We start from the raw sequence: 18,042 nt of genomic DNA on the forward strand, positions 1-18,042 counted from the left end.
AGTCTGCAGAAGAGGAGGCTGAGGGGAGACCTTATTGCTCTCTACAATTACCTGAAAGGGGGTTGCAGAGAGGTGGGTGTTGCTCTCTTCTCCCAAGTGACGAGCAACAGGACAAGAGGAAATGGCCTCAAGTTGCACCAGGGGAGGTTTAGACTGGATATTAGGAAAAATTTCTTTACTGAGAGAGTGGTGAGACAGTGGAATAAGCTTCCCAAGGAAGTGGTGGAGTCACCATCGCTGGAGGTGTTCAAGGAACGTGTGGACGAGGCATTGTGGGACATGGTTTAGTGGGCATGGTGGTGTTAGTTGATGGTTGGACTTGATGATCTTACAGGTCTTTTCCAACCTTAGTGATTCTGTGATTCTGTGGTAACCCTGCTGCTCCCAAGAGAAGGTGCCTGCTAGGTTGCACGTGCCCCAGGCACTCCCTTTTAAAAAGAACAAATATCCCCCACAAAGGGAGAACAAAGAGAACCCATCAGGCACGCTCCATCAGAGTGGTGGTGAAGCAAGACTTTAGCAACACAAGGGAATGGATTAGCTGCCTTGCCCTAGGGCCCCTGTTCACCCAAAGGTTTCTGTTTGGTCTCTGAGTCCTGCAACTGGTATTTCAGTGGAGCCCTTCCTGGCAGGTCTGGCTCTGTGATCTAGGACAATAAACCCCTCCTTCTTTTAATAATAAAGGTAACTGTATTCAGGATATTTAGAACTTGAGAAACTGCTGTACCAGCATTTCACATGACAGGGTGGGATTATTTCTGTGGCTGTTCCTATGGAAATGAGGTGGTTTGTGTGTCTGCTTGTCCTGTCCCTCCTTCCAAATGCTCAGACACACGTTAGCAGAGCAGTGGTCTCTAAGGTATTATAGTGCTACTGGTTTTGTGAGACTAGGTGTTGGGCAGAGGACGAAAGTCCCAAAAGCTGCATCGTTAGCTTTGTTATGCTAGGGGTACTGTGGTCCTGCTCGTAACATGCTCTCACATCCTTGCTGGGACCCTCAACCCCTCCAAAATGAGCTGCTTGGGAGCTGCTCCTTGCTCCTTGCCCATTGCCTTGAATGACACCGATGTTCTCCAACTCACCTCCATGCCCCCTTCTTGAAAACCCAGGTGGGAGTGTTTACTTTGATTTGGGCTGGGGTTAGCTGAACATCTGTTCTTGTGCTGAGAATCCATTGAGCGTGCAATCCCAAAGCCCCTGAAGTGGTTGGCTTCTATTTCTGGCCATGATGATCAGCCAAAGACTTGGCGCTAGTTTGTTTATGTTTAACATACTAAATCTGTCTCTGCAAATTTCTCTGTGACAGACAGACGTGCCGTGGACGGGTGGCATGTGTGGGAGGCGGCTCCGTTTCCAGACAAGCACCCTCCTCCTCTGCTTCTCCCCCAGCCCCACCACACACTTAGCGAATTCCCAGGGAGCCCCCTTCCCCAGGTCACTGACAAAAGCAGCAAAGGCTCTCACTAACAGCAACGAGGAGGGGCCTGGGAGGAATGGCAAGGTTATGTGCCCCAAAATGCTCCCAAATGGAGAGTGGAGACACCAGGGTCCTGAGATGGGACCCAGGGTATCAAACCCTCAGTTTGCTTCCTTGTTGGTTATGCAGCTGCTATTGGCAACTGCTTTGCTCTGCCACTTGGGCTTGGTTGTGCACGGTCCCCCTGCCCCTCTCCCCAGCAGCCAAGACCCCTCTCCATGATGCTCCCCTGGATGTGGCACCCTCCTGCAGGCTCTTCCCTAGGTCTGAACAGGGCCTGGAGCGGGTGGGAGGTGGCAGTGCCATATCTGTGGTGGAGGGGACAGACAGCCTGGAGAAGGGGATGGGGCTCGTGCCATGGTGTGTCCCACTGGCCAAGTGGGGCAGGGATGTCGAGGAGAGAAAGCAGAGTGGGGTGGGGGGAGCTGAGGCTGACTGTGGACCGTGTTTTATAGCCCCTGTCATTCAGCCCCATGGCTGGAACATGGTGGGCAGATGCAGAGTGGGCAGCCTGGCCTCCCTCTTGCCCGGGGCTGCTGTTCCCATGTTACCCTGTGGCTCCCTGCAGCGCTGGAAGCCCAGTCCTGGAGCCACCATCAGTTATAGGCTCAACTTCATCTCAATCATCTGCAACCCTAAAGACAGAAAAGGGCTGGAGACACACCCCAGGTGTCCCTCTGCCTTTTGATTCAGTTTCTGGACAGCAAGGCAGATCAGATAAAAGAAATACATGCTCAGGATGACACACAGATGTGCAGCTATTGTGGGAGTAGCTGGGGCACTCGAGTGAGCGGTGGGGGGGGGCACAGGGGACCGGGGATGTGACAGGCAGGACAGGACCCTTCACATCCTACAGCTGAAGGCAGGTCATGGGCCCATCCGTTCTGCAGGCTGGGGTGAGTGGTCTGCAGGAGCAGCTGCAGGATAGCAGAGCAGAAGAAACCCTGCCGGGGGCGCAGCGGCTTTTCAGGGAGCTCACATGATTCAGCAGGCTGCAGGAATGACGGACAGCAGCCACCAGGGAGTCAGGGATGGGCAGCAGCAGCAGCAGCAGCAAGCCAGCAGGAACCTTTTTCTCAGGAGCAGCCTTAGGGCAGCCGTGTGCCTCAGTGCTAAGCGTTGCACAGAGAAGACAGAAACCTGACCAAAGCAATCCTGGGTGCTTGCTTTCAGGCAGGAGAGAAGGAGCTAAAGCCAAGCTCTCACCTGTCACTCCACTCTTGCAGATCTCGCTCTTCAGTGGCTGTACAGAGTGCCTCATAACACTCCCGTTGCAGTTTTACTGATGATGCCCCTCTGTGGAAGCGCATAAATTATTTTCTTATGTTTTTACTATCTCATGATCTCTCCAGCTAAGGTATAACAACAGCAGATTTATGTTTAGCCATCCAGTGCCTGCAATAGTTCCTGGGGGACAGCAAAAGATTATCATTAGAGATAGTGCAGAGGGGGCCAGAGAGATCAGATCATGCAGAAGAGCTCCAGGGGCTGAAAAAGGGGGTGAACTTGACATCTGAGCCCTTGGGATGCCTGCATATCATCTGTCATCACCTAGCCCAAGGCCTGGAGAGGCCAGGCAGTGATAAGGGGGTCCTTGGCTGAGTAAGGTGCTCCTGCCAGACAGGCCTCTTCTCCTATGGAGGGGTGAGGACAGGCATGTAACCACAGGTCTCTCCCTTCTGGGGCTTGTACAGCACTTAGCGCAAACGGGACCTTATTCCTAATGAGGTCCCTGGGGGACTGTCATGAAATGACTATCCTGACTGCAGTCCTTACTGGAGTTAGCTGTTCATTTCAGGTGTATGCTCAGGTCTCAAAATAGACAAGGGTCTTTTTAGGAGCTAGTGAGCATGTTTTATTTATTGGGTGCTCCAGCATGTCCACTAGTGAAATGACCATCAAGAAAGACAGGCATCTACCTCAAGGAGGTGAAGTGACAGGCAGATGGTTGGCCAAATAACATGGGGGAAGGCTCGTTCTACAGATGTGTACAGATATTTTGTAAATAATATATGCACAGCAGAGATTCTCATGCGATGTCTGCTTTAGGAACATGTATGGTATTAAATAATGTCCTCATTAATCTTAGGCTTAGCCAACCAGCAGGGTTGTAAATGTTTGTGTACTCAACATGTGACTCATGCAGCATATTTTGCTAATAAACATACAGCAACATTTTCCAGTGCAGGCATGGCTGTAGGTGGGAGACAGTGAGAAGAGAAATCCCAAATTATCCATCCCAATGGGAGCCAGGAAATATTGTCTGTAGATCCCATTACTAGAATAGAGGGGAAAAACATCAGTTAAAGCCCAGGAAGGACAAAAGTGTCTTTGTTGGCAAAAGTCTTTAAAGAAAAGTCCTGCTATGGAAAAAGCTCTATGCAACTTCTAGGACTGATATACGTTATAAGTCATATGTGTGATTTTATGTGATTTTTGGACCTGTATTGAGTCTTAAAGTGCCATCCTTTATCACGTATGGGCAGAAAAAAGGGCAGATAGTTTCAGCACAGCAGACCCCAAACAACGTTGACCAAGCCAAGTGATGGAGGATGTTGAATCTAAGAATGTCACCTCATGCCTGCAGCACTGGTGCCTTGCTCTTTTTCTTGTGCATCTGTCCCAGGTTTCCTCCCAGTGTCTGTCTAAAAGGACCGTGAGCCAAAGTGGAAAGAGCTCTGAAAGAAGCTTGTTACCACATAGACCACTGCCAAAGCTGCAGAATGATGTGAGATGGTTTTGGATGAAGACTTTTCCATACTGAGGACATCATAAAAAGTCTTCATGTTAACTTTTGATACTTCATTTTGTAGTAAATACTGTTGCACTATTGGAGTAACAGAGGTCATTGTGAGACACTATAGAAAGGGAAAGTTATTTTATTTTAAGCCACACTGATTTCACTCACTCAGACTAACACTCTCATATCCGTATATACACAAGCACTAAGATGCATTTGTTTATATTATTTGGTTTTCTTGCAATCACATAGAATATTCAAGGCACAGGCTCTGGAGTCCTCATCATGTCTCCTGGGTTTCTCTTAGTTTGATCACCATATGGTCATTTTAGATGCATCTTTTGCATCCTTCAGGAGCTGACAGTGACTGTGGTCTTTTTTCTCTCCATCTTTTCCCAGCTCTGAGTATCATTAGGTTTCATCATCTTTTTTCTCCTCACCGAGGTATCTTATGGCTCAACTTTGTTCTTTATCTTAGCACCATTTTCTCTAGTGGTTTGGATTTTTCCTTTTATTAAGTCTTAGGTGTACTCTGTCCCTTGTTTTAGGACATACCTTGTTTTAAATCGTGCTTTGCTTTTCCCAGTCTGGATAGTCTGGATGTCCAGAGGATCTGTGTGTCAATATGCTGGGATCTTAATGATCTGCTAATCTAGGGGCCATCGATATGTGCTGTTCTTGCAGCCCTTCTTATGCCTTTCTTCCCAGTGCTTCCACACCCAGACCTCTCCTTTGTTCTCCATTTATACTATTCTTATTGTTCCTTTTATAATTTAAAGGAAATTAAGAACACTAATGACAAAGACATCCCTGGTGTTGATTTCTGGAGTCCAGTGCCATTTTAGGAAGAAGGAAAAACTAATTGAAAAGCAATAAAAATTGATCTGATTTATCTTCCTTCTCCTTTTAAAATTCTTTCCTTCTTTATAGGAACATGAAATTTCTTGATAAAAATAATCAGTTGTCCAATTTAATACATATAAACAATAAATATGTATCCAAAGAGCATATAATTAGTGTGTGAAATTCATTACTAAGGAAGGTCATCAAGTCAAATGACTTGGCTAGCATGTGATGTTAGGAACACTAATATAATTTGTAGTTATGCACAGGAAGATAAGAGTAATCAGATTTCATGCTTCAAGGAATAAGAATGTCTTTCTTCTTGCCGCAAACAGCATTTCACAATTAGCTGGGTATCATGCATTTCCCCCACCCCTAGCCTTCCTTTGAACTCTATCAGATATTAACAACAGAGGCCAAGACTGGGGGCTTGGTGTGCCACAGAAAAAGTTATTTACTTACTGAAGACAAAATTTATGATACTATAGATACTGAACACAAGATAGAACAAAGAAACATATATAACACTACAGGGATGCTTGTAAATATTTCAGTGGCATCCTGCATTCAAGACAGACAGAACAGAAATGTTTCAATCCAATCTTGGCTTCACAAGGACTGGCAGATTTTGGTTCTAAGATGCCATCTAAGTTCATTGTTGAAAAAAGAAGCATTATTGTTATTTTTTATTTACTAGATGGATGAGAAGAGTGAAACCACAGCTGCTTTCTTATCACTCTGCATGCCTGTACAGGAAATAAGGCGAGTAAGTCTCATCTGATCCCAAAGAATGAATCAGGTCAGGACATTTTTGTGCTCATGTGGTGAAGCAAGCGGGATGGGGGTGTAAAAGAAAGAGAGATTTCTGCTCCCCTTTCCCATAAGAGTGCAACTCAGAAGCACACCCTGTTTTTATAGTCAGAGTTCAAATTTTTGCTTGCTCAGTTTTTCATAGGATACTTGAAGTACAAGCAATTCTAGTTACTTATATGGATTATTTAATCCCTACACAGGAGCCTCTGCCAATTTTTTCAACATCCAAATAATATTAACATTATCCTCTCTCCTCCTTCCTTCCCAGACAGCAAGAGAAATAGGCTGATCAGTGTATGTGGACATGTGTGGGTGGGTGGGGGTGAAGCCAAAGGAAGTGACAGGGTTAGCTCTTAGCCCTGAATGCTTTGGTTGCTTTATTCAGTGAACTAAATAACCTTGGTCTGGCTTCTGTGAAATTTTAGTCTTCTGTGCTCATGAACTTCCCGTTACCAGTAATCTTTTTTCATTGTTTCAGCCAAACACAGCTGTTCCAGGAAGTCCTGGCCAAACAGAGAGAGTCAGTCTTTAAGGTAACTCAGTGATATCCCATGGAGAGTGCTGAGTATTGGAGTCGAAGGCTTGAGCCAGGCTCACTTTTTGTAGCAAGCAGAAATGGAGATCAATGAGTTCCTGTTGAACTGTACTGCTGACCCCAAATGCTCCTGTGTTTATACCCAGACTGAGATTTTTCCAGGACACTGGGCTTCATTTTGACGTCTGACGGATTACAAGGAGTAACTTCGAGGATCAGTACTCCATAGACTGTGGCTGTGAGGTTGTGTCTTGCATCTCTGAATTGCAATAATTTAAAGATTTACTACCAGCAACAGAATATGGTGGCTAAAAATAACCCCTAATCTACCAATCAACTAATCAACCAGCCAAACAAACCCCACAGCTCACCAATTAGAGACCTCTCCTTATGGTAGTGGTTAATGTGGAGACAGGCCCACATTCTGTAGGACACTGCAGGTGGAAGAAGAATTATCCTCTCACCCTCTGGATTTGGTCAGGGAGGCAGGATCTGGGCCTTTTCATGGTGTTTAATTTCAGTCCTGCTCCTTGGCACTGGGATACTGAGCTACCAGTTGCCCCAGAGTCCAGAGTGACACCCCTCAGGTTGAATGTGCAGGTGTGCTCCACATCCATGGGCAGGAGAAAGTCCATGGAAGTCATTGCGTAGGATGGAAAGGGGAGTTTCTAAAGTGCACCCTGGCCCAAAACATTGGAGGAAGCATAAAAGAAAATCTGGAAACAGATTTCAAAGACATGTGTTTAAATGTATGTTGGGAAAAAAAGCCCACTTACTTGTTATAAAATTACTCTTTTCTCCACCCCCCCGCCCCCCCGAAATGGAAATGAATAATTTCAGTTATTTTGAAAAAAAGTTGTTTGATTGCTGTGAAACTAGATTTCTCCTGTTTATGTGGTCCCCCTTTCTTTTAATCTTTGGAACTTTTTAAATCTAGTTTTGAAATGTTTAAATCTCTGTTTCTCCAAGGTTGAATGAGCTTTTGAACTAGTTTAAGGTTAATTTCGGGTAGCTGAGTGAGTTTGCTGCCAGAGCTAACACACGTTCAGATATGTATATCAAGTTCTTTAAATGTCTGAAATGTGTTCTGTTTGTTTTTATTTCATAGTCTTTTGACTAGCTCCTGTGTTTAAAAAACATCTCCCTTTCTAAAGCTTAGTGTCAGTATGCTAGTTTTCAGCACGATTTATTCCATGAGGTTGTTGACTTTAGTTATATTGTGGACACTCTGACACTGTTACTTAATGGCTCAATTATACTTGCTTCTTGGATCAGTTCCTAGGTATTACTTAGGACTAAATGAAAAAGTAAAAATAAAGTCTTGTTTTCTCATGTGCTGTAGAACTAGTTGTTCCAAAAAGCACTTGTTTATCACGTTGAGAAATCACTTCCTAAGCCATAGACTATGTGGTGGTTGACTAACTTACATCCTGAAACACAGGAGCAAGCTTGTCCAGATCGGTGAGTCAAGTTACTTGATACTTCGGGCAACCTGGGTTTGGAAACCCTGCTCTGTCGCAGAGCTGATAGGGTTTATTCCCTTGCTGCAGTGCTCAGCAACTCTGCTGAAGTCTTCCTGGCATGAGCTGGGCACTCGATGAGGGACACATGGATATGGATTATGGCCCTAAAGATACAGAGGTTGGAAATGGAACTTGTAATCATGAGAGCTTTTGGCTCTGAAACAGCCCCTTGGGGAGTACTGGAAACAAAACCTAATTGCTAGTCTGTTGTCCTGCTGGAAAAGCCTTGTGGATAACTCAGGAAAGGAGAGGCTTGGTGACTCCCACAGTCTATGGTGTAAAGGTCTGTCATTTTGGGGGTGACTGCAAATCACCCCGCCTTGTTAGTCCTCATCTACACCACTTCCCACAGGAATTCTTCTTCCATGAACATGGGTAACCTGGGCCACACAGAGGAATTCTGCTGAGGTCTCACTGTTATCTTATCCAGCAGCACTAACAGGTGCCCATATCTGCCGGCAGATACTCAGTAGATGTCTCAGCATCAGTCTTCTGTGATCACCTTTTAGATTATTGGTTCATATTGTTCCTTTTGTTCCCCATTTACTTGCAGCTTATGAGCTCCTAGTTTACAGCAGGAATTCTTACTGCTAATCCCCTTGGAAGACCTTGCATTTGCGCTATTGCATATTACCCTGTTTCTGTTACTCCAGCTTTCAAGGTCATCCTTTTCCTCTTGTACGAGGTCTCAGGCCACCCTTCCACTGATGTTGCTTTCTTGCTTTGTGTTATCAACAAACTTCCTCAACAAGTGGTCCCTTTTTAAGCCAGTCATTAATGAAGTATTCAATAAAACTAGTCCCAAGAAAAATTAAATCCATAATTTCTCAACATCTCTCCTTTACACTGCTCAAGCTTCTGCCTCATTTGTCTCGTTCCTTACCATCTCACAATTTTGGCTTTAAAGCCCATTTTCTCCAACTTAACTAAAAACTTGCCAGATGACACAGGGCACAAAGCTTTTTCTATATTTAGGTAGATAAGACAACCAGATCTTCTGGGTCCTGATGTCTTTCAGCATTCAGCATGTCACAGGGCTGAATATTCAGCTGTCCCTGAAGGGTGGTAGAGGAGGGCAAGAGATGTCCTCCTCTTTGCACTGCTTTTCAAAGGTGGCTCATGACTATGTGCCCTATACCTTGAGGGCAGCTCAGGGTTGCTGTTCTCAGGCTCTGAGGGCCAAGAGCTGCTTCTACAAGGACACATATAATGTGGTACCTTGTTTCCACAGGTGGGTCTGAACTTACCCCAAACTCATCGAGCATTGTAGGTGCTAAGATCCCACCTTTGGACGGGAGACCCTCACTGTTCTTTGGGAACCAGGCAAAAGTACATAGATCAAAAATGCATGTGTGAGTTGTAGGGTGACAAGGTGTCCTGTAAAAGTGCAGCAAATCCCACCTCTGTACCAATCATTTGGTGGTTCTTTAACTCTACAGTTATGCTATCATTTTCATTTTGCAAACAAGACTGTAAGTCAGGCCACACTTGGTCTTTTCCTGGACCAGCGCAGCTACACTCACCAGCTGTTTGGCTAGTGAATAGATGTGATGGGTTTTCTTTCTTAACCTCCTGAGCCACTGATTCTGCAGCTGGTCATCCCCTCCATCTCACCTCTGCTGAGCTCACTCCCTCAGGCTGTGCCTGCCCTTGCTTGAGGACTGGACCTGCCAGTATCCATACTAAGTATGCACCAGGTGTGGATCTCTGCTGAGTGAGGGAGCACTGCTGCAGGTTGGTAATTGCACAGGTTCAGCATCCCAGCGTAGTGCATGTGTGCTCTTGGCTTGGGTGCAGGCAGGACCAATAGCCCAGTCCAGCAAGCACGTGCCCTGGGTTGTCCAATGTGTTGCCCAGCACTGTTGTGGGTGTTGTGTGAGCAGCAAGGGTGCATCTCAGGGGCTTGGGTGTGTGTAAGCCAGCTCTTTGCCTTGTAGGGTTTGTCACTGTTGGAGGTTTCAGAGCTGCCTCCAAAAGCAGACACATTTGTTACGTGAGTTTTCAGTCTGCCATTAGCCTGCCATCAGGAGGAGGGATCAGACAGTTGCAAAAGGAGCATGGAAGGAGATGGGAGAAGGCCTCCTGGCCTGCTCCCTGTGGAAGAGCAGATGCCCTCGCCAGCAGTGCGGCTCTAGTTAGAGCATGGCCAGGGAAGGAGGGGGTGGAGAAGGGGGGTGTCTGGCTGCAAAGTGGGAGACTGCAGCTTGTCCTCAGACCTCTGTCCACTCACTGCTCCTGGGCACAGAAAGGCAGCTTGGATGTGACTGTGCCCCCACTAGCCCCTTGTGTCTGGTCTGGCTCTATCCTCTCCCTCTTGGCTCAGTTCCTTGAGGCTATTGGTTTCCTGGCTGTGGGCAGAAGGTGTTTCTGACAGAGAAGGTGGTAGCCTGGGGGTGGATCGAGAGTGGGAGACAGAAGAGGGGAGGAGTCAGTGATAAATGCTAATAAATAAAAGGCCCCTCTTCTTCAGTCCAGGGTCCAGGACGCTGGGAGAGCTGCCCCCTCAGACAGGAGCTGCAGGCTGGCGGGGAAGTGACGGCTTAGTAAGTATGCAAGGACCGCCTTGCTTTTCCTGGACGGCTGCTCATTACTAATGTCTTGCTGGTGCTTCACAGCTGCAAAATGTTAGTTATGGCATGTGTAACATTTTGACTCTCCACTCTAGCAGGAGACAGGTCCGAGGGCTGCTTTTCTGATCTCCCCTTTATTTGGAGGACTGCAGATATTTCCCTGGCATTTGCAGGCAATTCATCTTAGCTCCTCTTTCTGTATTTCTAACCAGTGGCTGTTGCTAGAAAGCAGGGGGATTGGGCTCACTGTGCTGCATAGTGTGTTACCTCTGGGGCAGCACACTGATGCTGGAGAGGGGAGATGTGTGTTGTAAAAGTGCAGGGGCAGTGGAAAGAAGATGTACTTTTGGAGGGGAAAGTGTTCCCTGAAGGAGATTTGTTGGTAATAGGGCTGTGTAGCCAGCAAGTTTATTCATCCCTTGGAAAATGCATTGCCTCTCTGGTGAAAAATGAAACATTTGGGTTAAAGTGGTGTTTGTGGCTCTTCTCCTGTGGTTCATGGCAGGGGATGCTCCAGGCATTCTGGGATCAGAGTCCTCTGAAATGGGAGCAGAGTATTCCAGGAAGCAGAGGGCTCTGCTCTGAGTGAAGATAGATAAATAAAGAGGGTTTGGCTGGAAAGTGTTTTGGAGTTTCCCACTGTGCAGCCTCACCTTCATTCCAAAGTACTCCCAGCATCTTCATCTCTGTGCCCCACTGCTTTCCCACTGGGCTCTCTCCTCCAGCTTCTCCGTCAAGCCTCCCTTGCTTGGCAGCTTCCAGAGTGTACAAGACATTCAGGAAACCTATAAAATCCACATACAACACTAACTCCAAAACCGTGGACTCTAAGGAATGCAAACAATCCAAGAGCAGAGAATTCCCTTGAAGAAACCAGAGTGGCAGGGCATGGAAGGACAGCAGAAAAGTCTCAATTCTCCTCTGACCTTATGTCTATAGCAGGCTCCTGTCTTTTGCCCCAGCACAACCTAGTTTTCCTCCTCATCTCAGGCGGAGCACTGAACGGGCAGGACGTGGATGGTATGGGGGGCATTGATGGTGCAGGACTGAGCTGCTCTCCACATGGGGTGGGATAATGGGAAGGAAAAGCTATTCTTTCTCTTTAGTCTGAAGTTTAAGGCCCTGCTCAGTTTGTCTCCCAGAGACCACAGGCTTCATGCAAGGACCTGAGTTTGGCATTGAAATGGTACGTTGTAAAGCCCAGAGTAATCTTTTTCCACTGAAGTTTCACTCCCCATTGGGGAAGTGTTAGGCTCTGGTTAGCTGTCCCTGGAGTTCTTGGCTGTGTCACCTGCAGTGTGGCTCCCCAGACGGGCCTCTGCAGGTGACAGCAGTGACAACACTACACTGCCTTGAGGGGGGAATGGTCTGCACCCAGAGTGCACTCAGTCTGCACCCTGTTGGTGAGAAATCCTGATGCCTGCATGTACACATGGACAAAACAGGCAGTCACCACAGCTTGGATCAGATGTAACAATGGTTACTGTGCCCTAGGCTCATCCCCAGGCAGTGTGCATGGTCCCAGCCCCACCACTGTCATGGGGGAGGGTTGGCAGGTACTCGGTACCCACCTTCCCTCCCTGCCTTGCCTCTAGCAAACTACTCTCTGCTTTTCACCCAGCAGGGATGGCCATCTCTGTAACTCCTTCTTTCTTCTTTCACTCCCTTCTACTGTACCACAGAGCTGGAAAGGGGAACACCCCATCTTTTGTCCATCGATATTGTCCATGACATTAGTCCCAGACAAGCTCTTTAGGTGCTAGAAGGTGAGGTAATGCTCCCAGAGACTGCTGGCCTGGGAGATGCATCCCAGCTGAAAAGCCTTGCATTGACATCTGACTTCAGTGCCCAGTGGGGCAAGGACTGCTAGTGCTAGACCACAGAGGCAGCAGTCATGAGCGATATGGTTACCTCTGCCTTCAACAAGATGTTGTCCCTTGGGCTGGAAGAGCAGCATAGGGTCAGGACCACAGTGAGGACCTGCAGAGATAGAGTTCTGGGTACTGCTGTCATCTCAATGCAAAAGTCATGATCCCTGCAGCAGAAGGGATTCTTCTAGGTTGATGCTTGTCACTCCAGGAGCAGTGAATTAGGAGAGGGGAAGGGTTTGATTCCTCCTCTGATGATTGGCAGGCTGGGACCGCAATGAGGGCCAGCTGGAGGGAGGGGGGCTGAGTGGGCAGGAAGCATTTGAAGCCTCATTCTCCATGTGTCCATTGGCAAAGCTGACAGAACAGTCTGGGCTGGGTGTATCCAGACAGAGGATGGCGAGGGCAAAGAGGGCAGATCAGAGGAAAAATAAGAAAGGCAAACATTTACATTTGGGATCAGCACACACCTCTCCCTCCAGGCCCCCGGCAGCCCCTGAAATTCCTTCCACTTGTGCAGGCCAGCTTTTCTGAGCGTGGAGTACTAATGACATGCTTGCCTGTGAATTATGGCCTCCAGCCCTGAACTGGGAGAGGAAGAGGGCATGCCCCCTCCTTCCCAAAACCTGATTCAATCTGCTAATAGAGGATGTTTTGTAATTCTCCATAAAGAATGTGTACCAGCCAGCAGCCGCCTTCCCCAGGCTCTTCCATGGGCCCCCTCCTGACTCTGTTTTCATAATAAACATTCCACTGCTCATTTTGCAGGCGGCCCAGGATCTCCAGCTGCCCTCAGTGGGAAGAGAGTGAGACACAGCAAGAGAGACAGAGACATTCCTCCCTGCACTGGCACAATGCGCACTCTCATCATCCTTACACTCCTGGCTGTCTTGGTGATGGCTGCTACTTGCTATGGTAGGTGACCTTTTTTACTGGGTAGAGTGATAACTCCAAACCTGCAGACATCTTTGGGTCTCTTCAGATGTTTTTTATTCAACTTTGTGTCTTCTTTCCCCTTAACTTGATCTCTTGCCTGCTTTCCTGCCCTTGTGACAGATCCTCCTAGCCCTGCTCCAGAGCTGTCACCTCCAGTCATTGTGATTTGTGGTCCAGGATGCTTCAGCCCCTTCCTATCTGTTCCAGCTCACCCCACAGACTGCTCATCTTTCTGCCACTTTTTTGTCTGGAATAAAATAAGAGGAGGTGGAAGAGACTAAATAATTTTTGCTAAGGTCATTTTAACTTGTGGCTACCTTGCAGGATGGCTGGGGGACCCTGCTGATTGCCAGGGCAATTTAAAAGGAGGACTCATGCAGGGGTGCATAGGAGGTGCTCAGGGTGTGACTCTCCCATGGGCTATTTGCCAAGGGTCTCTCAATTGCCAGCCTATTGCAAGCCAAATCAAGGCTTCTTCCTTGTTAATGGGGAGATTCCCCTTTCTCTTTTTGTAGCATCATACTCCTTTTCCTGTCAGGCACACAGTTCCATACTGGTGGAATTAGGATGCCGTTTCATGCAAGAGTCAAGCACATCTCACTGTGCTGATCCATTCCCTAAGCACACATGCAGGCTTTGAAGGTAAGTGGCTATCATGTCCACTGTAGTGTCAGGAACATGAAGGTGTGGAACTATGCTTGAGAATCACACACTGGAAGACCAAGCACAAGCCTTGAAGTCCTGGCTAAGACACCAGGTAGCTCCATTCTAAACTCCTGAACACCCTAAACTCCTCATATAAATGCTAGGTCACACCACTGATCCCTTTCTCTTCCTTTTAAATAGGTGCCTTAAAACCTGGCTTCTCTGATTTCTGTGTACGCGTTCTATTGATCTGTGGTGCGTGAAAGACTGTGAATCCCATCAACACAGTGTCTTACCACATGTTTTACTCTTTCTTTCCCCAGAGTCCCATGAGAGCATGGAATCCCATGAGTATCTCAGTAAGAGACTGCTTTACTATTTTCTTGAATTTGAAGTGTGCTACAGACATCTCTAAGACCATTTCCTTGTACTTTACTGTGGAGATTAAATAGGCAGAATCGCTCAGCCCAGGGAAATTGAATTTACTGGGTGATGGAGTTGCAAGACGAATAGGAAGAGAGTTAAAAAAAGACTTCACATGTTCGGGCACAAGTGCATACCGATTTGTTTTGCAAAGAATATAATGAGAATTGGAAAACAAAGAATCATGAACTTAGATCCCTGCTGCATCCACCTAAAACAGGTTAAGTGACACTAGAAAAGGACATTGCTCAAAAAGGTCTGTGATGAGCATGGAAAGAGGTAACTGCAGAAGCCAGTGACATGATTTGTATTTCCCCAAGGACAGGGAGAGCCTTACTTCCAGTACTTTGGAAGAAGCAGGTGGAATGTATGGGCAGGAGGGATCCTTGGTCTGGAAGAGAGAGTTAGTGTCACAGGAGAAGCATGAAAGGGTGGAGAGTCTCACCATGGAACAAGCAATAACCTGGAGAGGTTAGAGAACAGATGGTTTGAAACTAAAAAGAAATTAGACCATCTGGGAGAATCACACAGAACAGCTGGTCAGAAGCACAAAAGCACATGTGGGAGGCAATGCCAAAGACATCCATAGACTCCTGAACTCTGCAATAGGGCTGGGATGTTTCTCAAAAAGGACAAGAAGGTACCTTCAGGAATCTCAGTCCAAAACTGCCATACAGACTGCTCAGTGATTGCCTAACCTTGGAGACAGATAGACTTACTCAGGCCCTTCCTGGTTTTGCCTGTAATTTCACAATTCTTCTAATTCTACTGAGCATGCCCAGACCTCCCACTGCCTGCGCAGGTTGGCACCTATCTCTTGGCCAAGCTCCAGTCACTCAGAGGGGCTGTGGCAGCAAAATCACAGTAGCTTTACCCCGGGTGGCTTGAGTAACAGCAGAGCTAAAGCAGCATGTGGACTTCCATACAGGCTGCACAAGGCAGAGGGAGAGCCTGTGCACGAACCAGTGGGATGGAGAGCAGGGTATACTAAAAGGTCGTGGGTTTCACTGTGCGTGGGAGGGCAAACAAAGATGCTGCCACAAATGTACAAGCTAGTTTTTGTTGAAATCTGGCCTTGAAAAAGTGTCTATCTACTCTGAACAACTCCTTGTCTTCTCAGATCCCTTCATCAACAGGCGAAGGGCCAATGACTTCATACAAGCTGATACAAGACTAGAAGCCATCTCTCAGGAGAGGTATGTTATGGCCTCAGGACACTGAGGATGGGAGTGGCAACAGGTCTCTCCTTGCCAAGCACAGGTTGGTACCGGGGGAGGAAGCCATGGTGACTTCTGAGAAGCCTCAGCCCCTATCTAAGTGTGAGGTGCCCATGAAGTCTGCAACCGTGGGAGAAGCCAGAATTCAGATAGCTGAGAGTCCTTGCATTTGAGGACAAGTCATGTGCTGGGAGGGCTCTGCCTAATTTATCTGAAGGAAACACCAACAGAAGGAGAGGGAGGCAGTGTGGAATGGCCAGAAAGGAAGCTCAGTTTGAGACCTTGTTCTAGTCCTCAGCTCTCATGCAGAATTTGCCTGACCTTTTCTAAATCACAGGGCCCTCTGGGGCCCTCCTTACCTCATCTATAAAATGCAGATATAGGCAGTTTCATGCCTCATGTAGGGCTTGTGAAAATAAAGGCTGAAGCACAGAAATCATCTCCCAGCGAGGCATCAAGGCAAACCTTCTCCACAGTACCAGGTGGCCCCTTTGCAGGATGTTTCAGGTCTTTGTTCCATGCATGGCTTTGGGGAAGAGCGGAAGAGCAGAAGAGCTGAAGGCAGCTGGCTGGAGGGGCTGCAGAGGGAGAACTCTTCCTCAGGTTGAGGCAGGAGCCATCCCTCTCTCCCCCCCACCCTACTTAGCCCTTGAAAGAAAAGGTTTCCTGGGGAGGCAAAACACTCCTGTCACATCACTCCCCTGGGTGCAGCTGAACACAGAAGCTGGTACGCTAACATCTTGGTAGCTGGATGATGGAATCTGGTGATGGACCCTTAATCCTGGTAGGGGATTGTGGGTCAGAAAAGGGCACTAGACAGATATTTAAGATGGCACCTCTTACTACTCATCTATCCTACTTTTGCAGAATCAGGGAGCGTAATAAGGCGCCCCAGGAACGTCAGAGGGAGATCTGCGAAGACTATTACCCCTGCGAACTGTACGCTTTTCGCCATGGCTATGCTGCTGCTTACAGGCACTATTTTGGAAGGAGGAGGACTAAGTAAAGGATGGCCTGTCCCCACTCTGGGGCCTGAAGCCCAGGGTATTCTCCCCAAAAGTGCAATGGCTCTGAAACATATTCAGTTGCTTGTGTCCCTTTATGTTATCCTGCCTGCTGCTTCTCTCCCATGTAGCCGTGGATTCCTACACTGTGTTAATTAGGGCTGAGCTGACATAGCAGAGATCAGAGAGAGTTCAGGATGTGGGTGTTTACTACACAATAAATTGCTGACTTGATACTATCTTCTCATGAGTCACAGTATTTTGGGGGGGGAGGGGGGGCCCTGCAATTTTCCACAAAGAAGCTGAGTTTGTTTATCATAGAATCCGGTGTGGACTGTGGAAAAAAGTCACTACCTTGCAATCATACGAGTTTGAAAGGATCTACAATGTTTTTGTTCCAGGGTCTTCAGTTGGCTTCTTTTAGAGGTCACTGGAAAATTTTAGTTCCCAGTCTTCAGACATCTTTAAAATGGTGTGGTGTTCAGAAGGCAGGGTGAGATGCAGTTTTTGAAAATGAAATCTATAATATCTTTCCTCAGCTAGGAAACAAAATTCAGAAGGCACTGTTTAATCTTAAAAACAAAGTCAGGGCAAGAGTTAGTGACAGAAAAAGCCTGTAAATTGCGTCTTGTTTATGCAGGTACCTTCAGGTCCTCATGTAGTGTGCTCCTGTAGAAAGGATTGTGTGATCTGGACTTTACTCATAATTCCTTTTGGAATCCCCTTTCATGTTCTTACTTCCACTTGGAATGATTCTGATAGTGCTAGAAAGCTGCAGAAACCTATGGTGAAGAGGGGCTCCAGGTGGTAAATAAAAAAATAAAAGAAACCCAGTGTTTGGGGTTAAGCCCAACTTTGTTCACCTAGTCCAATTTTATTTTATTGTTCATAACTCATTCAAAATGAAGATGTGGCCTGACCCTGTGCACAGGTTCCTGAGCACCTCCTGGCCCACTCAGAAGTGAGTGTGACCGCTTTTGGGTTGTCACCGGCACCAGGGCACCTTGCAGAGTCCGTCCCCAGGCCAAGAAGAACCAGTGCTGACATACCCTAGAATTCAATACTGCTTTGGGCTGGTCAGCAGCCATAGCAGCTCGGAGATGCGTTGGTGTGGGGTGCGTAGGAGACATAACATCTTCTATCTCAGCTCAGCACAGCTGCTTTCAATATTCACATCTCCAGGCTTCCACAGGCACCTGCAAATTATAGAAGTGGGAAAGATTCATGGCACACTATCAAAGGCTATGAGGTATAAAGTATCAAATTGTTGACTATTCTGTGAAATTAAGTCTAAAGCCAAATCTACCTGCCACATTAGAAACACACATTTTCTTGCAAAATATCCTTCAAGACTTTGCCAGCTTTGAAGATGAACTTTTGGAAAGAAATGTGATTTATTTACTGAAAACACTTCTGATTGATAGGCAACTCCACCCTGACAGCTGCTA

The 18,042-nt window shown here is 47.0% G+C and overlaps 1 protein-coding gene across 1 annotated transcript; it reads left to right on the forward strand.

The window, feature by feature from the left end:
• Positions 1 to 10,417: 10,417 nt before the first annotated feature.
• MGP (matrix Gla protein) lies at positions 10,418 to 16,828 on the forward strand. Its single transcript, XM_009811767.2, has 5 exons — positions 10,418 to 10,474; positions 13,138 to 13,284; positions 14,274 to 14,309; positions 15,494 to 15,569; positions 16,458 to 16,828. Exons 2-5 carry the CDS (start codon positions 13,224 to 13,226, stop codon positions 16,594 to 16,596), a joined length of 312 nt encoding a protein of 103 aa, XP_009810069.1. The 5' UTR covers positions 10,418 to 10,474; positions 13,138 to 13,223; the 3' UTR covers positions 16,597 to 16,828.
• The last annotated feature ends 1,214 nt before the right edge of the window (positions 16,829 to 18,042 follow it).

The sequence above is a fragment of the Gavia stellata genome, chromosome 4 (genome assembly GCF_030936135.1).
Source record: "Gavia stellata isolate bGavSte3 chromosome 4, bGavSte3.hap2, whole genome shotgun sequence".
Classification (NCBI taxonomy): Eukaryota; Metazoa; Chordata; class Aves; order Gaviiformes; family Gaviidae; genus Gavia; species Gavia stellata.

Bases quoted from the DNA above. Each gene is read 5' to 3' on its own strand.
- MGP (XM_009811767.2), top strand. From the start codon at position 13,224: ATGCGCACTCTCATCATCCTTACACTCCTGGCTGTCTTGGTGATGGCT. The intron at 13,285-14,273 runs GTAGGTGACCTT...TTCTTTCCCCAG, and splicing joins GATGGCTGCTACTTGCTATG to AGTCCCATGAGAGCATGGAA. The intron at 14,310-15,493 runs GTAAGAGACTGC...TTGTCTTCTCAG, and splicing joins GGAATCCCATGAGTATCTCA to ATCCCTTCATCAACAGGCGA.